The 27,667-nt window shown below is 43.2% G+C and overlaps 2 protein-coding genes across 6 annotated transcripts in view; one reads left to right on the top strand and one right to left on the bottom strand.

Annotated features, from left to right (window-relative positions):
* IQSEC3 (IQ motif and Sec7 domain ArfGEF 3) overlaps positions 1-5,194 on the top strand; it is a 97,455-nt gene extending 92,261 nt beyond the window's left edge. The window contains exons 14-15 of one of the 5 annotated variants that reach the window (XM_044281399.1): positions 1,557-1,709; positions 2,389-5,194. In XM_044281399.1, coding sequence (XP_044137334.1) covers positions 1,557-1,709; positions 2,389-2,481 — 246 coding nt within the window. In that variant the 3' untranslated portion in view covers positions 2,482-5,194. Of the gene's footprint in view, positions 1-1,556 lie in introns of all 5 variants that reach the window. The other 4 variants (XM_044281401.1, XM_044281400.1, XM_044281398.1 and 1 more) reach the window with 4 other exon arrangements.
* Positions 5,195-11,393: 6,199 nt separating this feature from the next.
* Positions 11,394-27,456, bottom strand: LOC122928505 (sodium- and chloride-dependent GABA transporter 1-like). The gene is made up of 14 exons (XM_044281405.1): positions 27,225-27,456; positions 26,858-26,989; positions 26,079-26,179; positions 24,933-25,042; positions 23,047-23,179; positions 21,877-22,011; positions 20,245-20,348; positions 19,553-19,677; positions 19,058-19,170; positions 14,478-14,609; positions 12,909-13,011; positions 12,168-12,268; positions 11,915-12,082; positions 11,394-11,516 (listed from the first exon to the last, which is right to left on the bottom strand). Exons 1-14 carry the CDS (start codon positions 27,454-27,456, stop codon positions 11,409-11,411), a joined length of 1,797 nt encoding a protein of 598 aa, XP_044137340.1. The 3' UTR covers positions 11,394-11,408.
* Between the last annotated feature and the right edge of the window lie 211 nt (positions 27,457-27,667).

The following is a 27,667-nucleotide window of genomic DNA, read 5'->3' as shown; positions in this document are numbered from 1 at the left end:
TACAAGTGAGGTACAGAGGTATTTCTGAGGCACAAACAAGCGCTGTGTGGATGACAAGCAGTCTATTCTTTCATAAGGAGATGCTGAAATGCTTTATGCTTCAAAAATGGCACCTTGTGAAAATATGCCACAGGCTGGTTCATTATTTTTACACATTTGTTATGTTCTGCAGCATTGCATAGTGGGTGGTGTGGTGGTCCAGGCACTAATACAAACTTCCTTTTGTACTAAGCAGATGACAACACCTTTTCAGCCCGGTTTTAGCAGATTTTACCGCATTTCTGCACTTTTGCATATGTGGGATATCCTCTTCTCTGTGCAGGCAGCAGGTCCCTGTATATTACTATATCACTTTATTTTGCAGACCACTAGAAACTCATATATTTTTTTATATTTTCCCTAGATAAGAGATCTTTATCAGTTTAATGGTATAAAACTGGAAAATGTGTATATAAAAGTACATTCTTAACATCTGTGTCATCCTGTAATGATACAACTCTGTTACAGGCCACTTAAAGGAGAACTTCGCTCAAAAATGAAAACTGCTTTCTTCCATACTGTTTATATGACTTCCTTACCTGCACATTGTATAGGCTTTGTGTTTTTCCTATATTCACTGTTAAAGTCTGGTTTTAACTATAGCTGTTACCTTATTGACACATATTTTCCCACGCCAGAAAATATGTGTAAGACTCCCCCACTTTTTTGTGTCCATTTTTACTATACAATTGGCAGGTATCTACTGTACTGTAATGTACTAATATCCAGTCAGGATAACAGAGACTTAAAGGGGTTGTCTCATCTGAGGCACTGGTGGCATATCACTAGGATATGCCTCCAATGTCAGATAGGTGTGGCTCCCACCTCTAGGACCTGCTTCTATGTCCAGAACGGGTCCTCCAATGTGAACGAGAGCACATCGTGCAAGCATGGCCACCCTCCGTTCTGCGAGTTCCGAATATAGTCTAGCACGGGCTCTTCTATTTCTGGCAGTCTCATAGCGGTGAATAGAGAGGTGGCCATGCATGCACAGTGCACTCTCTATTCACCGCTATGGGACCTGTGGAAACAGCGGAACTAATTTAGGAACTCCCATAGAAGTTAATTGTGAGCACGCCACGCATGAGAAGTGCCCTATACTTCACCCTAGGGGCCCTGTTCTGGAGGTAGGAGCGGGTCATAGAGGGGCGATCTATAACCCTTTAAAATGTAGTTTTCAAGCCTGATCATTAGTGATCTACAGTGATGACTGGAGATTTCCTTTAAGTTGTCTTCAGACTCATGATGGTGGATGCAGGATGGGAAGTGGAGAACTGGCGGTCTGTAATGTAAATATCGATGCAGTGGAGATCACCCCCTTTTATTTACCACAGTGACGTGTCTTTAAGACCCTGTAGTCCTACCCTGGCATGTCGCGCTCTATTAGGAGCCCCCCCAAGTGAGAATATATGGTATGAGCTGGATCTTAGATTCTGGGGGGGCACAGGGCAGCCAGGATTAGCACGTGGGATATAGTCTTGTAACATTTAATGCTTCTTTGGCTGTTTCTAAACTAGGTGTCAATTCACAACAGGCTTCAGACGTCCCAGCACAGCGGCCCCCAGGGGCCAGAGAATGGAGCTCCGGGCAGCACGGCTCCTAATGGGCAGCGGGAGGCTCTGCAGGCTGCCCCCTCCGACCGGCTCCTGCAGTGTCAGCAGATTGTCAAGGTGATTGTGCTGGACACACCCGGTCGGGCATTGCCTGCCATCGACCAGACTGTCACCCGCTACCTGTCTGGGTCCTGCTCCTCTACTCCCGTGCGCAGTGTGGGAGGAACTGTCCACCAACCCCCTCTACCCCCGCCCCCTCCTCCTTATAACCACCCTCACCAATACTGCCCCCCAGGAGTCTTACTTAGAGAACGCAGGTATTCTAGTGGTTCCCGTAGTCTTGTGTAGTCACTGGGACACTTGACAGGCTTTCCCGGACTGATCTGCCTGCACACTTACCAAGTATTGCACATGTAGCGCTTCCTGCCCACTCTATCCTGCCTGTATTAACTGGCACCCATCCTTGCACTTTCACCACCCCCTGCACATGCTAAAACAGGCTGTTCTTGCACACTCACTTATATTTATCTCATACAGTATGTTCATCTACTTGCCCTTGCACAATTAGCTAGCCCAACCCCTGCCCCACTTCCAAAGAGTTGAGTTTGTGAATTTTTAGTAGACCTGATGCCCTCTAACCAATATTTTTATTGTGGAAGAACCTTTGTAATGATCAGCACGCCCAAGACAATCCTCCCACAGTCAGCCCTGACCCCCAAACTCCCATTCGCCTCACTTGGGATTCTCTTGTCCATTGCACAACTAGATTTTGCTGCATTGCCCTTTCTGCTCTCAGTTGGACTTCAGGTACAAGAAGATTTTGGAAAGATTTGGAGTTGTTACAATGGGACAAACTGTGAGAATTATGGGACCCCATGTGTCATTCTGATCATCACCGGAGCCACGTATCTTCACAAAAGAAGAGGAGCACAAATCCACAAAAAGATGTTTCCAGCTTCATGCCACGTTGAAGTCTTCTACAAAGGATTAAGATTCACTAGTGTGATTGGTGATGTTCTGTAGAGCACCTACCCGCTGTTCATCTGTTTCTTCATTGTTATGATCAATATGGCCATCATGGGTTCACCAGTCATTTCCGGGTTCCTAAATGGCAAATCTGTGCATTGAAGCTACAATAGCAGCCATATTAGTTGTCTCTCAGTTTCCCAGTAACAGAGAAAACTAAGAAAACATTGAACACAATTTAGTTACTTTCAGGCATTCTCTTTTGGGTCTAGATGGTGTCTAGACATGCACCAGATTTATCACAGGGGCTCAGGCTGGATGGTAAATGTGGTGCAGGAAAATACAGTTTTCTCTGACTCTATACCAACTATTGGTTGGCTTAGTTTGAGAATGAATTTTGTTTTGTTTTTTGTGGCACAATTTTGGAGCTAAATATTGCATATTAAGCAAGACTACTTTCACTCGAAACCATGCACCTTTTCCAGTAAGTCATGTCCCCAGGCACAGATGATTTCTCTAAACCTAGATGTGCAAATTGTGCCACATTATGGCGCAATTTACACCAAAATCTAGGTACACATTAGTAACTGTGAGCCCTTGTATTTCAGTTGTTCACACTTTTCAAGATCTTTGCTTCTTGTCGGTGAATACAAACCTCATTTATGCCCAAAGGCTTGAAAAGCCACCCTAGCACGGGTGCATGGCTCATTATTATACATAATCATGAAACCTTGAAACTGGCCAATAGCTGAAAAACAAAGTATATTAAAACTTGCCGAAAGGGCTTTTCTGAGATCTTTTTTTACTGATGGCCTATGCTCAGGATAGGACCCTCACTGATCAGCTGTTTGAGAAGGCAGTGGTGCTCGAGGTAGCAATGTACCCTTTCCGAGCTTAGCCTGCCCTAGGCCATGTAATGTCACGTGCATCATCACATAACCTAGGCGCAGTTCAGCCCCATTGAAGTGAATGGAACCGAGCTGCAATACCAAGAACAACCACTATACAATGTACTGTATGGCGCTGTGCTTGGTGAGCATAGAGAAGACTGACGGTGACCTCTCAAACAGCTGATCAGTGGGGGTCCTGGATGTTAGACTCCCACCGATCAGATACTGATGACCTAGCCAGTGGATCAGTAAAAGGATCTCGGAACAACCCTTTTAAGCTTTTCCTTCACAAAACTGGCTGTATATCCCTTATAAATATATATCTTTTTCTAATCACTACATGCAAAGTCAAAAACCCTATCCCTGCTGATGAGCTTGCTGTCTTTTGTGGAGGCTTGATGTGATCACTGATGATGCACAATATGAATACCCAGTGGTTACTGCATTAACTGCATGGTGCATTATATACAAAATCAAAAATCTTATTCTCCCATAAGGTGAATACAGACTTTTTGTAGGGAGAATTTTTTTTATGTTTCACTCTTCACTGATGTTTCATGAAATGGCTCCTCAACTCGTAAGGTATTAGCCACATGGTACATTACATAATACTTCAAAAACTGAAGCTCCAGCAGAGAAAAACCAATGTTCTTCATGTTATCACATGTGGCAGTCTGACATAGGGGAATGATGAGCTTCGGGTAGGGCCAAACCATGATTTACATGTTGAATTCAAAGCCCCATTCCTGCTGATGAGCTCCAGTAAGGGCCAAGCTGTGTCTTACATGCACAGTTGAAAATCCTATGCCCACTGATAAGGTCGAGTTATGACCAACCAGTTTTTCTTGGTGGAAATGCCATGATATCTATGATATTTCACAATAGAAATACTTAGTCTTAAGAGTATTAATTGTATAGTGCTTTACATGCTGAATCGAAAATCCTGTCCTCACTAATGGGCTTTCAAGGTGGAAATATTTTGTCATCACATATATTTAGTGGTATTAACACCTAGTGATAAGCGCATTAACAGTGTGGTGCTTTACACGCTGAATTGAAAGCCCTATTCTCACTGATGAGCTCCACTAAGAGCCAAACAGTGTTCTTGTAAGTCATTAATATCTTCTAACATGAATATCCAGCCATTAAAGCATTAAATGTAAGGGCTACCATGGCAATGACAGTTCACAAAATTATATTTTTCTGAATAGGAGTGGATTGTTGTAGCGCTAGATTTTAAAAAGCATTTTCTTCATATTGGACTATATCGTTAGCCCGGGCAACCTGTAGATTAGATGAGAGTTTTGTGCATATCAAGGGTGACCGTGGCTGTTTATCAAATTGTAATCTGTATTTCATTATGTGTAAAACCTAATCTAGAACTTATTGGAGTTGTCCAGGATTAGGGTACGGACAGACGTTAAATTTTTTTGGGGGGGTTTATGCTGTTTTTGAAGCCAAAGCTAGGTGTGGATTAGAAGAAGAGAAGTCGGATCTGCACATGTAGCGCTAGGTCTTATTCACACAGCCAGTGTTTGGCCAGTGATTTCCAGCAGTGATTGTGAAACAAAACCAGGAGTGGAGCCTACGTATAGATAAGGTGTAATGGAAAGATTTGTACCTCTTCTATATTTTTGACCCACACCTGGTTTTGGCTTCATAGTCACTGACCAAACAATGATAGTGTAAAAACAGCCTTAAAGGGGTTCTCCAGGAATTAAGAAAATGAAAATACGTAAATATTACTTTATTATAAATATATTCCCAAATATCTTTTATTAGTTATAATGGCTTGTTTTCTCTGGGGAGCTATCATCAGGAGAAATAAAATGGCCGCCGTCCTATTAGTACACACAAGACCTGTCCTAATCACACAGGAGGACAAGTTACTTCAGAACACTGAGCTAAAGAGTCGCCTCATCCTCTTCTCTGCTCTGCTTGTCAGGGATTATGATCTTGAATACAGATGATAAGATCTTCAGCTGAATCTCTGTAAGAATGGAGTTCATGAGGAGACATAAAGTACAGAGAGGAGGTGGGAATGTGGCTTTGTCCTGCTGTGTGATTAGGACAGGTTTTGTATGTACTAGTAGGACGACAGCCATTTTTTTTCTACTGGTGATTGCTTCCCAGACAAAACGAGCCATTATAACTAATGAAAGATATTTGGGAATATATTTAAAATAAAGTAATATTTAAATATTTTTCATTTTCTTAATTCCCGGAGAACCCCTTTAAGCTGACCATACACATTATACCTTTGACGTCCGAACCTGCCGAGAACGGGCTCAGTCAGTGTGTGGGGAGCTCCCGACTCTGCTCTGACAGATGATGTCGGGGGAGACAAGGATTGGGCAAAATAATTATTTTCACCCAATCCTTTTGTTCTCCGGGGAGATAATCTGCCACCAGAACTGTCTGGCAGCAGCTTTCTCCGCTCTCCCTATAACATACACAGATCTGTTCGGCCAAGCAGATCATGTATGTGTATAGGGAAGCCGGGAGGGAGACTGGAGAGATAGCTGTCAATAGTTTGGCCGACAGCTATTGACTGTGTATGGACAGTTTTAGAAAAACATGGCTGCTTTTTGTAGTATCATACCTGTCTGAGGGTTGTGTAGCAGCTGTGCTTTATTGAACTGAATGGGGTTGAGTTGTAATGGACAGGTGCAATACTGATTTTGTCAGAAATCAGCCATGTTCTTCTAACCCTAGAAACCCTTGAATATATATTGACAAAGGTACTGAAGAGGATGATGGTTCCAGTCAAGCAAGGTAGAATAATACAAGTTCCATTATTTGGAGAAAATATGTATACGGATACATACAGCTGTACAACCGTTATTTATTTATTTTATTTTAGCCAGCAGGTGTCACTGTTTCAGTCTTGTATATGGAGAAATCTACTTTTCACAGGTAACAGCTGCAGGCAGAAGATGGTACTGCGTTATTTTTTTTTTTAGAACTGATAAATAATATGTATTTAATAAACAAAATGATACAAGCTCTATAAAATAGGTAGATACTTGCAGTGGATTGTTTTAATGTCTCTAGTACAATATCCCTTTAACCGTCCAATACTTGCAATTTTGTCTTGTTGGCATAGATGCTATCAATGTGCCAAATTAGTTTTTATGATGGAAATATTAATACCCTGGAAGACTATTGCAATTACATTAGTTAGCTATGTTATACATTTAGATTTTATTTTATTTTGTAATGTAAATCAAATCCTTTAATTGTTCTGTTAAATTGTCCAGATTTCCAGGTGACTACCTTGGTATGAGAGCACTTTTGACTGTTGATAAATATGAATTATGGAATACAGGCTCCTATTAAAAATGGCAAATCCAGAGATTCATCCATGCTGGGGTAGAGGGGGGGGATGACGGACTAAATGTGGACATGTGACTGAGCACCCAGACACCTGTAATATTTTGTAACTGATAAGAAGTGAATATTTTATCTGTTATATAGAGATCTAGAAATAACATGAGATAATGTTACCTCTATTCATTGAGTCTGTCTTCTGTCTTGGAGGGACCATGGGGGATGTGCTCTTTGTAAGGCACTCGTCGTCACCTGTACAGAATGGTGTGACCAAGAAAGAAGTGATCTGCAGAGCTTCCTGTCATGTGTGATAATGTCCGCTGAAGTGCTGAATCTAAGCCTATCATGTGTGCTAGTGTGTGATCAGATGCTGTATCCAAGCCTGTCATGTATTATATGGTCTTGGAGAACCACACAGCTCTGCATTCCACATCATGTAGTTAAGGGTTCCAACAGGCAGTTCCGTTACCGGAAATCCGTATGCAAACGGATAGCATTTGTTTCTGGATCCGGATGCGGATCCATCTGACAAATGCATTGAAATACCAGATCCATCTCTCCGGTATTTTTTTTTCCCCGGAACAGTTGGTACTAGATCCGGCATTAATACATTTTTAAATAGAAATTAGTGCCGGATCCGGCTTTCCGGCAAGTGTTCCGGAATTTTGGCCGGAGAAAATACTGCAGCATTTTCTCCAAGCAGCATTTTCTCCGGCCAAATACCGTAAGAGGGACTGAACTGAAGACATCCTGATGCATACTGAACGGAATGCTTTCCATTCAGAATGCATTAGGATAAAACTGAAGCGGTTTTTTTCCGGTATTGAGCCCCTGTGACGGAACTCAATACCGGAAAACTTTAACGCTAATGTATGGAACTCTCTGCCTGAGGAGGTGGTGATGGTGAGTACAATAAAGGAATTCAAGAGGGGCCTGGATGTATTTCTGGAGCGTAATAATATTACAGGCTATAGCTACTAGAGAGGGGTCGTTGATCCAGGGAGTTATTCTGATTGCCTGATTGGAGTCGGGAAGGAATTTTTATTCCCCTAAAGTGAGGAAAATTGGTTTCTACCTCACAGTTTTTTTTTTGCCTTCCTGTGGATCAACTTGCAGGATAACAGGCCGAACTGGATGGACAAATGTCTTTTTTCGGCCTTATATACTATGATACTATGTTACTAATGTGAAAGTACCCTAATATTGTTGGCGGGGGCACATAATATTCTGCTCAGTGGCTCATAGACACTTGCTACCTCACAGTATGAATCATGACGCATATGATTTACTTTCCAGGTCAATTACAACAGTAAGTTAGCACAATCAACTCATAGGGCCAGATTTATCATTAGCTCAGGTCAGAATAATGGAGTGAAAAAGTCCCAAACGCTAAAACTGCGCACAAATTAGCGACTTTTGTAAAGCTGCTTTCTGACGGATAACCTGCTACCGTCAAACCACATTTATTACAGTCTTAAAGGGCCGATCATAAATCTGACTTGGCTAAAACTGACTTTAGCCATATGTTAAAGTGGAGTCAGCTGTCAGAGTCATGATAAATCTGCCCCATAGTATATAGCAAAAATAGAGCGGTACCATGATGTTAAATACTTTTGCCTTAAAAAAGACAAAGGTATTATAGCAGTGATACTTTTATTGGGTAATCAAAAAAAATTGCAAGCTTTCATAGCATAGAGACTCCTTCATCAGGCAGTATACCACCACTTCTATGTGCCAGTTCACTCCTTCTTAACCACTGCTATGTACCAGGACAATCCTTCTGTCCCAGGTCACTCCTCCGCCACAGTTATGTGCCAGGCCATTTCTCCACCACTACTATGTGCCAGGCCATTTCTCCACCACTACTATGTGCCAGGCCACTCCTTCCCCACCACTGCTATGTGCCAGCCTACTCCTCCACCACAGTTATGTGCCATTCCACTCCTCCATTACTGCTATGTGCCAGGCCACTCCTGCACCACTACAATGTGCCAGGCCACTCCTGCACCACTACAATGTGCCAGGCCACTCCTTCCCCACCACTGCTATGTGTCAGGCCACTCCTCCACCACTGCTATATGCCAGGCCACTCCTTCTACATCACTGCTATATGCCAGGCCACTCCTACATCACTGCTATATGCCAGGCCACTCCTCCATCACTGCTATAGGCCAGGCCACTCCTCCATCACTGCTATAGGCCAGGCCACTCCTGCCCCACAACTACTATGTGCCAGCCCACTCTTCTCCATCACTGCTATGTGCCAGGCCACTCCTTCTCCATCACTGCTATGTGCCAGGCCACTCCTTCTCCATCACTGCTATTTGCCAGCAGTGATGGAGAAGGAGTGGCCTGGCACATAGCAGTGATGGAGAAGGAGTGGCCTATGTGCCAGGCCACTCCTTCTCCATCACTGCTATGTGCCAGGCCACTCCTTCTGCACCACTACTATGTGCCAAGAGACAACTCCTCTATCATTGCTACATGCTAGGCCACTCTTTTTCCATTATTGCTATGTGCCAGGCCACTCCTTCTCCACCACTGCTAAAATAGAGCGGTACTATGTTAGCCAGATTAATCTATGTGATGTTTCCCTTAAAAAAGACAAAGGTATTATAGCAGTGATAGTTTTATTGGGTAATCAAAAAAATTCAATTTTCAAAGCATAGAGACTAGTTCATCAGGCAGTATACCACCACTGCTATGTGCCAGACCACTCCTTCTCCATTACTGCTGTGTGCAAGGCCACTCCTTCTCCATTACTGCTATGTACCAGGCCACTCCTTCTCCATCACTGCTATGTGCCAGACAACTCGTTCCCCATGATTGCTATGTGCCAGGCCACTCTTCTACCACAGTTATGTGCCAGGCCACTCCTTCTCCACCACTGCTTTGTGCCAGGCCACTCCTTCTCCACCACTGCTTTGTGCCAGGCCACTCCTTCTCCATCACTGCTAAGTGCCAGGCTACTCATCCACCACTGCTATGTGCCAGGCTACTCCTCCGTCACTGCTATGTGCCAGGCTACTCCTCCACCACTGCTATGTGCCAGGCCACTCCTTCCCCACCACTGCTGTGTGCCAGGCTACTCCGCCATCACTATCTACAAGGCCACTCCTTCTGCACGATTGCTATGTACCAGGAGACTCCTTCATCATTATTGCTATGTGCCAGGCCACTCCTCCACCACTGCTATGTTCCAGACCACTCCTTCTCCATCACTGCTGTGTGCAAAGCCACTCCTTCTCCATTACTGCTATGTACCAGGCTGCTCCTTGTTCATCACTGCCATGTGCCAGGCCACTTCCTCTCTATGACTGCTATGTGCCAGGCTACCTCTTCTCCATCACTGCTATGTACCAGGCCACTCCTTCTCCGCCACTGCTATGTGCCTGGAGACTCCTTCTCCATTATTGATATGTGCCAGGCCACTCCTCCACCACAGTTATTTGCCAGGCCACTCCTCCACCACAGTTATGTACCAGGTCACTCCTTCTTCATTACTATGTGCCAGGAAACTCCTTCTCCGTCACTGCTATGTACCAGCCCACTCTTCCACCACTGCTATGTGCCAGCCCACTCCTTCGACACCACTGCTATGTGCCAGGCCACTCCTCCACCACTGCTATGTGCCAGACCACTACTCCACCACTGCTATGTGCCAGGCCACTCCTTCTCCGCCACTGCTATGTGCCAGACCACTCCTTCCGCACCACTGCTATGTACCAGGCCACTCCTCCACCACTGCTATGTGCCAGACCACTCCTCCACCACTGCTATGTGCCAGGCTCCTCCTTCACCACTGCTATGTGCCAGGCTACTCCTTCTCCATCACTGCTATGTACAAGGCCATTCGTCCACCACTGCTATGTTCCAGACCACTTCTCCATCACTGCTATGTACCAGACCACTCCTTCTCCATAACTGCTATCTGCCAGGCTGCTCTTTCTTCATCACTGCCATGTGCTAGGCCACTTCCTCTCTTATTACTGCTGTGTGCCAGGCTACTCCTTCTCCATCACTGCTATGTACCAGGCCATTGCTATGTGCCAGGAGACTCCTGCTCCATTATTGCTATGTGCCAGGCCACTCCTTCCCCACCATTGCTATGTGCCAGCCCACTCCTTCCGCACTGCTGCTATGTGCCAGCCCACTTCTTCCGCACCGCTGCTATGTGCCAGCCCACTCCTTCCGCACCGCTGCTATGTGCCAGCCCACTCCTTCCGCACTGCTGCTATGTGCCAGCCCACTTCTTCCGCACCGCTGCTATGTGCCAGCCCACTCCTTCCGCACCGCTGCTATGTGCCAGCCCACTCCTTCCGCACCGCTGATTTGTGCCAGCCCACTCCTTCGGCACCACTGCTATGTGCCAGGCCACAAATTATAATATTCATCAGTATCTGTAGCATTTCTGTTTATTTCTTCAATGGTTATAGTACATCATACGCCGTAAAATATTAGGTAACACTGTAAGGCACTAAGGTCGGTTCATCCTGGGGTAGTAGGTTCTACGCTCCACTGAGTGTAAGTTCTTAAACCCAGATTGGGAAGTTAACAGAAATTGAGGCTGGAATTAAAGGCTCAGCTATATAAAGGGATGAAGAATGGGGGGTACATGTCCTGGAGCACGCTACAATCCTGGAGTCTCTTGTGTGCTCCCATCCAAGCTAAGTCTGGGTCGCAATCCATTTTTTTGCATGACCCGCTGCATTTGTGGCCGCATCATATCTCGGAGGCGCTAGATAAATAAACAGATATAAATAATTACAGTGATGGGAAATTACCACAAGGAAATAAAAAAAACTGTAAAGGAGAACTGTTAAAGAAGAACTCAATTTTAAATGCTTTAAATGTACTAATATTGAGTAATGTTCCAGTTACATGCAGAGCTGCATTCACAATTCTGCTGATTTACTGTTACCAGTGTGCAATGCTTTGTGAGAGCTCAATTATGCATTTAAAAATAGGTCAAATAAAACCATACACCACATAGATTGCGAATGCAGGTTTGGATGTTACTGGAGTAAAGAATTTAACAACATTATGACATTGGCAAGGTATTTGAAAACCTATTTAGCATTTATGTTGATTTGACCTCTGACATGTTATATATATTTGATATTGCCTAGTACCTACCTGACTGATGGTGCCCGATGAGGTGAGAAACAAATATAACATGTAGCCAGGGATCAATACCATAGACGAGAGTGCCATCAACCAGCCGATACCCTGACCCCATGCTGGGTACACATATGGCCCTAGTGTGAGGGGGGTCATCTCTACCACGCTGAATATAAAAACACCCTGTGTGAGGATAGAAGAAGGTTGAGATAGGCATTTCATAATGGGGACAGTTATTTAAAGGCAATTCTGTAAAATGATTTCTCACCAAACAAACAAATGGGGTAAAATATGCCCAGCAGAGCTTCCACCAGGAGCAGGGCTGGTACCCAATCATCTCCTCAATGTCCTGGTAGAACCGGTCCACACCTGTTATGGAAGTATTGAAAAGAGGAGATTACAAGGCTTCTCCTGATTTCCCTCTACACTACAGGCAGTCTAGTGCATGTGTGACCATGTCATTTCTTCAATTAATTTGTTAACTAGAAAATATGGCTGCCATTGCAATAGAGATGTTTCCCAGCTTTCCTAGTGTCCTGAATGGTATAACTGCCTAGCAGTGATGGTGAACCTGTTACAGACCGAGTGCCCAAACTGCAACCCAAAACCTATTATTTATGGCAAAGTGTCAACACAGCAATGTAACCTGAAACAGTCCAATATAGTATGTCCTCCATGTACTTTATAATTTATCTATAATAGCCTGTCTACATTCAATGCGCTGCCTGCGCCGTTCATAGTCCGCCCTGCGCTGATAAATGGCAGGAAAAGTCTAAGGCATATTGGTACACAGACTTTTTCCAGGGTGCGAGTGCCCACAGAGAGGGCTCTGAGTGCTGCCTCTGGCACCCATGCCATAGGTTGCCGCTTAGGAGTTGTAATGGCAGCCAAAGTGACTGTCACCAATCTCCCAAAACAATGATCACATTAAGAAAAGGGTACATAGAATTATTGCGAAGGGGGACTTAAATTTTAGGGGTAAACAGTCATGTGACTCCATGTCACTCACCATAACACCATGCTATAGAGATAGTCTCAAAGAAGACCAGGAACAGGAGACACATTCCACTGGCTGAGTAATAGTCAAAAAGTTTAAAGACGTAAAGTCCTCCCTGTGAAAGTAAGGAGGGACAAGAGCCAGAAATGAACAGATTTGCACTCTTCACTATGGACACTGATATCTGTACAAGAAAATTTGTGAACCCTTTAAAAAAATGCTTTGTCATGCAACTGTCCAGACTCAACTAGCCGCATGGTCTGCTTAACAGTGGGAACTTGCATAGTCACTGATGCACATGCCAAAGCCTCACCTATTTGTGGGCCAATAAGCTCCACAATTTTGCAAATAAAACCAAGGCAAAATCTTGCAGCTTTTGGTTACTAAATGTGGGCAGGGTTCCAGTCATGTACAGGATCTGCTCTGCCTGTTATTGCTGAGGATTACACAAAAACAGCATCAGACCTGTCTATTCATGGGCGGATTGGCCATAGACCACATGACTACAGGGACATTTCTCGATGGGCCGATTCCCAGGGGGCCACTTAATGCCTCCTCTTGGCCATCAGCAAGGTACATAAGAATCTGATGCTCTAAGTATTAATTAATGTAGGAGCATCAGGCCAGTGGCCTCAAGTGCCCTCCTGAATTCAATTATATTGCCGTCCTCAGGATGATGATACAGCTTCATACTGTGGGGCGGGTGGCAGTATTTTGTGCAGCACTACTGTATTGCTGACCTTGCCGACATTTGTTGCCCTGCCTTCTGTCAATTTGGACCCACCTACAACATCAGGCCACTTGTGTTTGTTTTTTTCCAGGGCCACTTTAAGTTCCCAATCCACCCCTGTGTCTATTTGTTGTGTGTGGTATTGCAGCTCAGTCACATTCATTTCAATGAAATTGACCTGCAATACCAGAATTTGCCTCTTCATCCAACAAAATCTAGAAGACTAGGGTAGGACATAAAATACGCCAGGTCACAATAAACCCCAGTGTCTGAGGAGCTCAGAACTCTATTGCATCCTCTAAGAATGTGTTTGACCTATGGGCTCAAAGGCTATGGTCCAAAAATTAAACTAGCAGAACTTTGCATCCAAATTCAACAACCTCATCCTTAGGGGTGACCATGTCATGGTTCTAGGCCTCTCTGCTGTGATGAAACCAGGACAGCTTGCAGTTTAATGGTATAGGTTCAGATATTGTGGGTTTGAATTCAATGAAAGTCAACATGTTGGCGTTTGTATGTTCTCCCAAAGCTTGGCAGATTTTCTATGTGTAGTCTGGTGTCCTCCCTTCACATAGTTTTTCCAAATGCATATAGTACTATTTGTGTAAATTGATAGAGGCTGCTCTATCAATTTGTATAACTTCAAAAACTCAGAACAAGTGATCACAAACATTCTGGCACTCTTATAAAGCATTGGCATACCTGCCATAAACATGTGATACTGCTAGGCTCATAAAGGCAGATGAGTTCCTTATGGCCAGGAATGCATTCCAAATAGCAGGTCACAGACCTGTGATGAGGTCAGTTCATGAGTCAGAGTACTGTATGCCAGTGGTGCTGTATCCTAATACCTGGGTAATATTGGAAAATCCGACAATGAAGGAGATGAAACAGACGGCTGCAATGAACGTTTTCTTTCTGCTCCTTAGAAATTGTGGGTATTCGTCCACCAGTGCAGTGATGAACCCTTCCACTGTGCAAAACTGGCCAGGCCAAAGGAGACAGGAGAAATGAAAGTAATGCAGCACATGTTATTGTAATAGAGGACAGTGCAATGGGATAATGACAGTGATAGTAAACAGGATTGTTTGTGATGGGCAGCCTCACAATGTGTGGAGGGAAATGGTGACAAGTGCAGGTCATAAGCTGTATCAACGCAGGGAAAGGCTTAACTCTCCCCATAATGTTTGAGGAAAACATTTCTGAATCGCTCTGCACAATCATACAGAGAACTGTGCAGCAGTAGTTACAGTTACACAGTCCTCTCTATCCCCCTTCACTCATCTCTATAAGCGCAGGGAGAAAACAAGATTCTGAATAATCAGTCGAGCCTCCTGTTACAGTCCTAGAAAATATGGACTACTAGGAAAATCCTTCCACACCCCTAAACAATTCTCAGAAAACATGTCCACCACCCTAACACCCCTAAAACAAGCGGCTGCTTTGAAAGTAGAGGTGGCCAGGATTGCAGAGTTTGATGTGCCAAGCGATTTCGGTTCCTCGCATAGACTTGAATAGGAGTTACGTAGCACAGCAATCTCTCCTTTTGCAGCCACTTAGTGAAAATGGAGATCAGGGGCTAGGTGTGGGTCCCAGAGGTGGGACCTGTATCTATTAGACATCTATGGTATACAATGCATTCGGAAAGTCTTTACACCATTTAACTTTTATCACATTTTATGTTGCAACTTTGTACTAAAATAAAAAAAATACATTTTTTTCCCCATGATTCTGCTTTCAATACGCAATAATGACAAAGTGAAAACAGAATGTTGAAAATGTTAATCTATTGAAAAAGAAAAATTTAAAACTTGCATAGTTAAAGCATCTTTTGCAGTGATTACAGCCTCCAGTCTTCTTGGTTATGATGCAACAAAGTTTGTACATCTGGATTTGGGGATGTTCTGCCATTCTTCTCTGCAGATCCTCTCAAGCTCTGTCAGGTTGAATGGGGACTGTTGGGTGAAAGCCATTTTCACATCTTTCTGGAGATGTTCAATTTGGTTCAAGTCAGGGCTCTGGCTGGGCCACTCAAGGACATTCAGAGTTGTCCTTAAGCCACTCCTGCTTTTTCTTAGCTGTGTGCTTAGGGTCATTATCTTATTGGAAGGTGAACTTTTAGCCCAGTCAAAGCTCCAGAGCACTCTGGATCAGGTTTTCATTAAGAATACAGTATCTCTGTACTTTGCTCCACTCAGCTCCTCCCTCAACCCTGACCAGTCTCCTGGTCGCGGCTGCTAAAAAAAACACCTCCACAGCATGATGTGCCATCATCATGGTTCACTGTAGGGATGGTATTGGGTTGGTGATGAGAAGTGCATTATTTTATTGAGACATGACACCTAAAATTGAGGCCAGCAGGTTAATTCCTGGCTTCTTCAGACCAGAGAATCTTGTTTCTTACAGTCTGAGAGTTCTTTAGGAGATTTTTGAGGAAAACTCCAGGTGGTCTTTTATGTGTTTTACTGAGGAGAGGCTTCATTCTGTCCACTCTGCCATAAAGTCCAGATTGGTGGAGTGCTACAGTAATGATTGACCTTCTGGAAGTTTCTTCCATTTTACTTAGTTTGGTGTGGTGGCCAGCTCTAGGAAGAGTCCTGATTGTTCAAAACGTCTTTCATTCAAGAATTTGGAGGTCATTGTGATATTGGGAACCTTCAGTGCAGCAGATATATGTGCCTCCATACATTCCTGTCTGTGATCTCTACAGGCAGTTCTTTCCTCCTTGTGGCTTTGTTTTTGCTCTGATATAAATTGTCAACTGTGAGACCTTATATAGACAGGGGTGTTTTTTTCCAAATCATGTCCAGTCAACTGACTTTACGACAGGTTGACTTCAGTCAAGGCGTAGAAACATCTGAAAGATGATCAAGAGAGATAGGAGGCATCCAGAGCTAATCTTCAAATGTCATGGCAAAAGGTCTAAAAATCAGTTTTTACTTTCTCATTATGGGGTTCTGAGTGTAGAATGATGGGGGAAAATGTTATCTTTTATTTCAGCACAAGGCTGCAACATAACAAAATGTGAAAAAGTGAAGACTTTCCAAATGGAATAAATCCTGTGGATATGTCATATATCCAACAGGTTCCTTATAATAAATACATACGGTAACTTTTATTGTAAAATTACTAAAATTGCCCTAATATTTAGATGTCAATAGTAAAATTGTGCAAAACCACATTAAACCGCAGCACCACTTCATACGAGGGTTGGGGGGCTCAGATACTGGGTCTCTTACAACTATTTGGCCCTGCCAACCCTAATATCCTGTTCTAGCTAGCTATCTCTCCTTGTCCCTGCGCTGCGAGAGTTACTGCCCAGCTTCGTCATAAGCTACTTACCTATGTAGTTGGGACAAGTTGCGTACATTTACTGTTGATTAGCATTAGGATCCTTCCCTTAGCTTATGATGATGCTGGGCAGTCACTCTCGCGGCGCAGGGACAAGGAGGGATAGCTAGCTAGCACAGGACATTAGGGTTGGTAGGGCCAAATAATTGTAAGAGACCCAGTATCAAAGCCCCCCAACCCTCGTATGAAGTGGCGCTGCGGTTTAATATGGTTTTGCACAATTTTACTATGGACATCTAAATATTAGGGCAATTTTAGTAATTTTACAATAAAAGTTATGTATTAATTATAAGGTACCTGTTGAATATAATTTGTGTAGTGTTTTCTGAATTTTGGGTTACCATCAGTTATCTAAGCAGTGACAATTGCTGAATGGTTGTGTGTACAGTGATATGTCATATATACCAGAGATGAGAATATCCCTTTAACCCTTTTACTGCCCTAGATCACGAAGGATTCTGACATTAACATTTTCATAGACCAGCGGGCATACAAACATTAACCTCTTCACTGTACTAAACAACCCGTAAACCATTTGCTGACCGCCCATTGGTTATATATGTCCAGGTGGTCAGTAGACATCCCTGCATCCAAACCCTGACGTTTTAATACATCCTTACAGAGACCACAGCTGCAAGAGCAGGAAGTGACAGCATGGCTCCCCTTAGAGAAGGCAGGGATTTTTTTTACCATCCCTGCCTTCCAGATAGCTTGATACATAGTGCTCAATGAGCGCTGTGTATACAGATCCCGCATCCTCCTTTGATCCCAGCTGTTTGGGGGTTGGGTGTCTACGCAGTTGGCTGGGTCTTGTTAGGCCAAGATCAGCTTTGCAGTGAGGTTGTACTTCCTTGTACAACCTCTCTGGGGGCTGTATATCCCCCGTATAATATCCCTCAAAGGTATTGTATGAACTTATGAGGGCACAAAGTGTAAAAATTAAATAAATAAGTGTAAAAAAAAAAAAAAAAAAAAAAACAACACGCACCACACCTTTCATCAGGCCCCCAGTAACCATAGCCCGTGCATCCCATATATAAAAGTGACTGTTAAAAAGGTTCTCCAGGCTTTCCTATATTGATGACATATCCTCAGGATAAGTCATAACTATCAGATCGGCACCCCCACCGATAAGCTGTATGAGTAGACGGCGCGTGCAGTGCACACATGCTGTCTCCTGTCACTTCCTGCTCTGCTGCTGCTTTGCCATAAACAGCAGCAGTGAACAGGAAGAGAGACGGGGGACAACACGTGCTGTCTCATCATACGGCTGATCGGCAGGGGTGCCGAGTGTCGGACCCCCCGCTGGTCTGATATTGATAACCTATCCTGGGGATAGGTCATCAATATAGGAGAGCCCCTTTATGGATAATAGTTTCATGTTGTGCTATTAACAAAGGAAATGAACAAAAACGGTGAAAATACTAAAAAACTAAACAGAAAAACAGATATGGCTTTTGAAAGACGTATGTGCTAAAAAAAAAAGAAAGGAAAATGCACCTGATCAGGAAAGGGGGTAAATGGCCTTGTCTTTAAGTGGTTAACCAAACATTAACCTCTTCACTACCCTACACCATGAATTTAGACAATGAGAGGGACTTACTAAGAGACACAGGCTTCTTAATAAATTTGTTGTATCTTCTGGTGGTCTTTGTACCAGAAAAGCAAATCTACAGCTGCTATAAGCTGGGGTAAATTTGCTCTATAATTTATGCTAGTTTCTGGTGTAAATTATAGTAAATCTGTTGGGCTGCAGGGGGCCAAACCTCTCTGGAAAATCTCACCCAGTTTTTAAAAACATGGTATGCTGAAAAATCACAAAAAGGTTTCAGGTTCAAAGGGAAAGATAAATTCCCCCCAATAGCTTTTAATGTTCTACACCTGCATACTGTTTAATACCATTTAACTGGATGCTATGTGGCCCTGTATATCACTATTAGGGTGCTGCTCAGCAAAGAGAGAGCAGTGCCCAGGTCCCCAACTAGCTACAAAGTCTTAGAGGGAAAATTGATGGAAGGACGCAGACTAGGACATCAGTTGCAAAAGGAGCCAGGTCCACCAGCGGAATACAGTTTCTTACCTGGCTGTCCAAACCCAACATAACAAGCATGGAGAAAAAGAGAATGGACCAGACTGGAGACATTGGCAGTTGGGTTACAGCCTGTGGATATGCCAGGAATGCCAGTCCTGGTCCTGTGGAGAGAGAGTAACATTATTATCATTATTATTATTATTATTATTATTATTATTAAAGCGCCATTCATTCCATAGCGCTGTACATATGATAAGGGGTGCACATACATAATACAGACAATTGCACTAATCATAAACAAGATGAGTTACAAACTGGTACAGAAGGAGAGAGGGCCCTGCCCGTGAGGGCTTACAATCTACATGGTATGGGCGAAGGACACAGCATTTTTGCACACTCCTAATTGGAAATCCACCATTTCCCCACAAGATACGGTAGATTTGCGATGGTGTCATGCCCTACCCCTCACACCCTAGTCTAGTCATAATAAAGTGTATACATTTTGCCGGAGTGTTTCTTTAAGGTGACTGATTGTATCTTTACCTGATGCTGCCAACTCTTGGATTGGTTTCTTGGTAATGTGTGACATGAATCCAACAATGGAAAAGATGACCAATCCAGCAAACATGCTGGTGGAAGAGTTAATCCCGCACACGATGATGGAATCTCTATGGAAGGCAGAAAACCTTGCTTGTAAGGGATTATCGAGGCAGTGGCATAAATGTGATAAAATAACAAAAGAAGTGAACTTATACTTACCACTTTTCTGTCCTGCTGCTTCCAGCCTCGCGCTCTGGTCCTCCCCACCAGTGTTTGATTTCCTGGCTGTGTTGGCGACATCCCGTACACATCACGTCACCATCACAGCCCCGTCCTGTATACTGCTGAGGCCAATGATTGGCTGCATGGTGACATGGTGTCTATTGGATGTCACCACTGCAGTCAGGAAGATGACATCATGACCAAAGCGCAACACTGGGAGTGGCAGAAGTGAAAATTTATGAGTATTGATTCTTTTATTAAATTCACAGGTGCTGCCAGATTTTTATTTTCGCTTGGACAACTACTTTAATGTAATCGAGCTCCATCTGCTTGGGAGTTGCCATGTTAACCAGTGACCTAAAGCAGTCATCATCAACCTGTGGCACTCCAGCTGTGGCAGAACTACAACTCAGCCTTTGGGCATGCTGGAAGTTGTAGTTTGTGATAGCCATAATAGAGGATGAAATCTTTACCTGTATACATTGTTGTTGAAAGAATTGTAACTGCCCAGTGCAATGAGAGAACCAAGACCAAGTCCATAGGAAAAGAAGATCTGTGTGGCTGCATCCATCCAAACCTGAGGAAGAGACAACTCAGTATTATCCTACATTACAATATTTGATTAAGGGCTATGGACACTTTTGGGGCAATTTTTGTCATTGCATTCTACCCATTTTGGGTAAAAGTAATTTTTTCAGTTAGTCTTTATTTTAAAAATTCTACAGCAGGGAGGCTCAACCTGCGGCCATTCAGCTGTTGCAGAGAGCTGCTGTGACGGCTCTCATTATAGCTAAATTCTTATCAAACTGCTTAGAATTTAGCTATAATGAGCTGTCAGCAGTTAGTAGATAATGGCAAGGAAAAACTTGAAAATTAAAAAAAATAAAATAATTTAGCCCAAAATGAGACAAATTCTATAAAAATGTAAAAAAAAGATATCCATAACCTTTAAATAATTTCTAATTTTGCATAGTACAAGTGACCATGAGAAACTTTTTCATATGGCTTATCAGTAAGAAATGTCTAGTTCCTAAGCGCGTTCCTAATCACAAACATACAGTATAAGTAAGTATCTATCTACAATGTCCTCCATGATCATGGGCTGCTTCTGCATCCATAAGAAAAGGTTAGGAAGCAAGTTCTCCTCTACTTTCTGTGTGCAGCGGATGGCAGCTAGTCTCCACTCACCAGATCTATGAAAACTGCAAACTAGACATTCAGCATGCACAGAGAAAAAAACTCCTAAAAATGCCAGATACAAGTGATATAATGGCCAGAAATAGTGTTATTCTTCAGGTACACACACTGCACTAATGATTAATGCAAAGTTTTTTTGAAAGGTTAGGTACGTTTTAAGCCCAATCTGAAGTCCTGTACAGAAAAGCCCACTTTAGAGAACATTTGTATAAACCCTACCACTAGAGGGAGCTCACTTAATACTGTTCATGCAATGAAGCTGGTCATTGTAAGCTCCCCCTGGTGGTGATTGCAGGCAGCTGGAATTTTATAATTTACATTTATTTATAAGCAGGGAATTTGAAGCTCCATTTCGGAAGAATGGAACTCCACCTACTATAAATAATGTTGAGCGAATTAAAGTCAAACTGACTTTGATCCGAATTTCAGGAAAAATTTGATTCACCACAATGCCGAATTTCGGTAAGGAATATATTTTTACTGAAATAGCAATAAAAAAAACCAAAAAAACATACCTCATCCATTTGCTCGGAGAGAGAAACCATGACGGTCATCCTGATTGAAAAAATTGCACAAAATCTTGCGTATGGTGATGTGTGACATCACCGCGCAAGATTTTGTGTGGTTTCTTCAGTCGAGATGGCTGCGACGGCCTCTCTGCATGAAAATGGATAAGTTGAGTATGTTTTTTTAATTTATTTTTTTAACCCTGATTAACCTCTGAAAGGGCTCATTTTTAATGTCAGATGCTGCGATCAGCGATGAACGTGGCATCTGAGGGGTTCAGTGATGGGAGGCGGCGTGATCGCTGTTACCCATCATTGTGCCCGCTATATACAGTGGAATATAGTAAATAGCTGGACCTTGCACTAAGAATCTGAAGCTTTTTACAGTCAGACAGCACTCACCGCAGATTCTGAGAGTTTACTAAAGTCTGGAGTGATGTAAAAGCGTATCCCATCCATCGCTCCGGGAAGGGTGATCCCACGGAAGAACAAGATCACAAGCATGAAGTATGGGTAGGTCGCTGAGAAGTAAACCACCTGAGAGGTGAATGTGGTAAGAGATTAAACTCAAGACGCAATAACTGATGATACATGCTGCGCAAAGGAGCGATACGATGGCACATGCGGATCCATAGAACAGTAGGGACTATGGGGGAAATTTATTATTGCATTTGCTCCAGAATTCTGGAATTAAGAAGTCACAAACTATGGTATGCAACACATTTACACAAGAAGTTACTTTTTACTGCTTTACACTTTGCAAAAGTGATGAGAAAAGTGGGTGAGTTTAGCGTGAGCGCTGTCCTGCAGAGTCACAGAAGCACTGTAATTCTCTCCAGAAACTGGCGCACACTATAGCGGAAATAGCAAGTGTACGTTTCATTTTCTAGGGTATTGACAGCCAAATATGCAGTACAATTGGTAAGCTGTTTGCCCCATTTGACACATCTTATGCCAACGTTTTTTAGATTAAAGGGCTTCTGTCACCCCCCCCAAACTCATTTTTCATTTTTGGGCATATTGAAAATCTTTTTGTACGACTATTCCCTATATAGGGCTCTTACCTTGTTCTGTGGCTTCGTTTCATTAAAAATCGAGCTTTTTTATGCAAATTACTTCACTAACAGCAAGTAGGGCGTCTACTTGCTGGTAGCCGCCGCATCCTCCTTTTAAAAAAACGCCCCCTCCTCCTGTTGATTGACAGGGCCAGCGAGCGCTCTCCTCCTCCGGCTGGCCCTGTCTGCAATTCAAATCCCGCGCCTGCACCTCATTCGGCGCAGGCGCTCTGAGAGAAGGACGCTCGCTTCCTCAGCACTCCCTCAGTGCACCGATGACGTCACCTCTAAACCCGAAAGAGAAGACGTCATCGGCTGAGGAAGCGAGCGTCCTTCTTTCACAGCGCCTGCGCCGAATTAAGACACGTAAGGTGCAGGCGCAGGATTTGAATTGCAGACAGGGCCAGTTTTGGGGGGGTGACAGAAGCCCTTTAAGCTTGACACATGAAATTCCAATAGATCTCTCCCTGTATGTGCTGCAATACAGGCTCAGGCACATGAAACCTCCATACTGCACCTTCCCGGTCCACTCTACTCCTTTCCAGATAGAAAAGTAAACCATGATCCAGGATAATGCCAGGGTGCATACGAGGGGCCAACGAATGTTCCCTGGTTCTCCAAGTCCACCTGTAACCTGATGCATGTTCCTCCTGCAAAGGAAATACAGAATACTCAGCTGGAAGCAGGAAAAGGGAGGATTAATAAAATATGGCTGCTTTCTACCCAGAACAGTGGCACATTTGTCCACAGCATGTGTCTGGTATTGTAGCTCTACCCCATTTGAACTCCGTAGTATAAGACACAACTTTCTGGAAAAGAGTAGCTATTGTTTTTCTAATCCAGGCCCGCAGTGTGAGTATCAAACAGCACCCGTCCTGACCTCCCGGCACTGCCGGGGTCGGATAGCATTATATTGAATTTTGATGGTATATAACCCTTAGATGTCTGGAATGTATTGGATAGCACTGACAGCATTATGTCAGTGTTATACAATACATTAAAGACCTCTAAGGGTTATATAGCATCATAAATCAATATAATGCTATGCGACCCCGGCAGTGCTGGGAGGTCAGGACAGGAACTGCCTCATACTCCAATGCGTGGAACTCGCTTGTCTGAAAGGGGCCTAAAGTAATTTCTTAGGTCCCTCAACAATCTGTTCACCAAATTTTTCAAGAATGCTGTTTTTTTTATAGTGTTTTATGTAAAAACATCCTTATGAGTTTTGAAGCAGTTTTTTTTTATTTATTTTTTATCAAAGACAGAAATGGATCTAGCAGGAAGAAGTCCTTCCTTCATATTTATCATTCTCTTTGAATCCACTTCTGGCTTTACTGGTGTTTTTCTGAAAAACACTGGGAGAAATTCACTTAAACTAGTGCAAAGGAAAAGTGGTTTAGTTACCCATTTAGTTACCCATCAGATTCCACCTTTCATTTTTCAGAGCTCTTTTGGAAAATTAAAGTATCAATCTGACTCGTGTGAAACAGATTTTTGGCATGGGTTTCGTCACAGATTCCGTGCAGAAAACCGCGCGGGATCTGGGCTGCAACCACATTTTACGTATGATTTTCCAGACTGCACCAAGAAGGGACATGTCCATTCTTGGCACAGTTACCGTGTGGGCACGACAGGAAACCGCAGCATGAGTCCGCTCGCAGTTTAGCTCCATTCAATAGAGCTAAACTGAGAGGTGGACCTCAGCATTCAAAATGAAAAAACACATTATATAAACAGCAGTGGTTTCTGCCATGGGATATGCAGTGGATTTTGACATTGTCAAAATACGACATGTGAACATATCCTTACTTGAAATTTGCAGACGATTTACCCATAATTATATGATTTATTGACAGCCCCTTTAAGAGGATTGTTGTCATGAAGACAGTTTTTGTTCATATAACCCTACTAGAGCCTGGGCAATCTAAAAATAGGAGACTTTTTTCCTAGTGTTTATGAATAAAAATAGATGCCTCTGTGATTTTCTTTAAGTTGAAGGAGCTTGTACAGTTGGAAAATCTGTGCAAGCAGCATTTCTGTGTGCGGCACGGAAAACTGAACAAGCCGGATCCGGCACCAAAAATCATGTAAGGCAATAGTGTTAGATCCATTTTTTTTTTTTGGGGGGGGGACACAAAAAAACAAGATCCCAGTGACCATTGACGTACAATGGTTTTAAATTCTTCATTTTTGATATAATACAACCGGATCCGTTCTGAACCGATTTAGACAGTCTCAAAACCACAGCATTTTGCTGTGGTTTTGAGATTCCCTGCCAGGTCTCATAACCGTACAGCAAAATCTCTGATGTGAAAGTAGCCTTAGACTTTATTGATGATATAAGACTTGGGCCTCAAGAACAATTTACTCTGGTCAGGTCAACAAAATCCAACCATGACTTACTCCCAAAACTCAGTGACAGCGCTGGTGAGGTTTGTGGTGTCATTCAAGGAGTAGTTGGAGAAACATCGATCTGTGTTCCAGCTATTATCGCAGCTCTGCCAGGGTAGAGTCTTCCCACCATAGGGAGAAAAAGTAAGAATTAAAGGGGTTGTCTGGGAATACATAATTTCTAACAGTTGCTGGCAGCTTGCCTCCTGTACTGAAAGAATCATATTTACCTGCTCCCCTCCCCTGTCCGGTTCTCTGTGCTGGCTCCTGTGTCTCCCTCCATCTTCCAGTCTGGGGTTTGTTTTCTTTCTTACCATGGGCATGGTCCCCTGATCCTCTTCAGCTGTGAAGTGTCATTTGTGGACATATTACTGCTGAAGCCAGTGGTTGGCTGAAGAGAATAATGTGACCATACCCATGCTGGTGAGAAAGAAAACAAACTCTGGACCAGAAGATGGTGATGCAGGTGCCAGAACAGAAGTTCAGAGCTGTGGGGACAAGGTTACCTTTCAATTAGAAATAATATATTCCCAGACAACCTATTTAAGGAAATTCCTTAAGAGGTTGTCCAAGATCATAAACACATTTGGACAAAGGCAGAAAATAAGAACCAACTCTTACTGGTTGGATCCCCAGAAGCTCCAGCTCTAACACTGTGGTGCTGCCTGCCATTCTTTATTTACTTGGCTGCAGCGATGACATGGTCATCTACCCACATGACAGCTGCAGTGGCCATGTGGGAAGACCAGTACCTCGTCACTGCAGCCAAGTAAATGAAGACCAGCGGGGAGCACTAGAGTGGTGGGAGGATCTTGATGCCCACAATTGGTTGTTTGATAATTCATCTCATTGCCTGTCTTTGCCCAAAATTTTATGATCTTGGGTAACTCCTTTAAATACAGATGAATAATACACTACAAGTGATACACCAACAATATCCCTACCATTACATAGCTATATTACATGGCCAAAAATATGTGAACCCCCAAAATCACATCCATAAGTGCTGGTAAACATCTCTCTCTCCTAGAAACATTTTCCTCTGGATTTTCGGATATGGTTATAAGGACTGGGCACAGATTTTTGGTTACCATTTCATAGCTAATTAGGTTGTGAAAAAACGTGCTTACAAATCTGGAATACTTATGTCGTACTTACCGAGGAGAAGGAATTGAAGAGATAATAAAGGGCCCATGCAATAATTACAATATAGTAAGTGTTCAGCCAGAAGGACAGTACCACAGCAGCCATCCCAACTCCTGTACAGGATAAAACTCAAAACTTCAGATATAAAGTAACAAAAACAACCAATAAAGCTAAATCACTTAATCTCTACAGCTTTCTAATATAATTTGTGTTCTAATGCTCCCCGTTTTCAAGACATATGCTTGCTGCCAATGAATAGTAACATCCTGACCTAATACAGTTGAGAATTTGTTATAACTGTAACCTGTCTAAACAATTTTGGTATTGCCGTTTAAAGGGAACTGGTCACTGGGTACAGAGCTGAGGACATGGGCTGCTGGATGGCTGCTACCACATCCGCAATACCCAGTCCCCATAGCTCTGTGTGCTTTTATTGTGTAAAAAAACCCGATTTGATACATATGCAAATTAACCTGAGATGAGTCAGATCTTGAAAATATGACTCTTCTCTGGTCACACAAGTAAGATATCACTCTTTTATGTTAATTTGCATATGTATCAAATCGTTTTTTTTACACAATAAAAGCACATAGAGCTATGGGGACTGGGTATTGCGGATGTGCTAGCAGCCATCTAGCAACCCATGTCCTCAGCTCTTTACACAAAATCCCGGTTCCCTTTAAGGTCTATACCCCGTCATAAGGCATTTGTCCGACCTAGAAGATTGCAAGCTAAAAGTAAACCAATTTAAGCTCCAGCTTCTTGTTTAAATAAGTTTTGTGTAACTGTACCTTTAAACATGGGGGCCAGCTTCCACACACCCAGTCCACCAATAGACGTGAACTGACCCAGAGCCGTTTCCAGAAAGAACAATGGAATTCCAGCGAAGACCAGTGTCAGAAAATATGGTATCAGAAAGGCACCTGGTGGAGACATGGGGACAACACTTGTGGGCAGGGTAGAGGTCTACTGTATAACCTGGTAGCTTTGCTATTGATAACTGTAAGAAAGCTGGGTGAGATACACTGTGAGTGAAACACTAGCCATATGCATTTTCAACTAGCTTTCCTAGAAACATACATAACTAAGGAATGATCTCAAGGATGTCTAGGACATAAAGGGAAAGATTCTTTATTACATTTGTTGGCTGCCTCCTACCTCCACCATTTTTTCCACAAAGGTATGGGAACCGCCAAACATTCCCCAGTCCAATGGCATAGCCCACACAAGACAGTAGGAAGTCAAATCTTCCTTTCCATGTACCCCGATCATCAGAGTTGGTCTTCTTTTTCTTGGCATCCACAACTGAGGAGTGAGTCTCTATGGGTGCAGCCTGACGTGCCTCACATGGGGAGTTCAGCTCAACAGAGACACTGTCTGTCTTGCCCATCCTGGAGTGGGCACGTTGGGTATATGGAGGTCTCCGAAAATGGAGGCAATGATGGGACAAAAACTTCAGCACTGCTCAACTCAGGGGAAGGAGGTGGAACGAGAACTGGATCAATACTTCTGTAGCTGAAAATAAAAACAAATCTATCAACTCTCATATGTATCCAAGGTGGTTCTTGAAAGTTTGTGAACCCTTCAGGATTTTCTGCATA

Source organism: Bufo gargarizans, chromosome 2, assembly GCF_014858855.1.
Source record: "Bufo gargarizans isolate SCDJY-AF-19 chromosome 2, ASM1485885v1, whole genome shotgun sequence".
Lineage (NCBI taxonomy): Eukaryota > Metazoa > Chordata > Amphibia > Anura > Bufonidae > Bufo > Bufo gargarizans.
The sequence above is the reverse complement of the archived record's forward strand: the minus strand, read 5'-3'. Positions and strand labels throughout refer to the sequence as shown.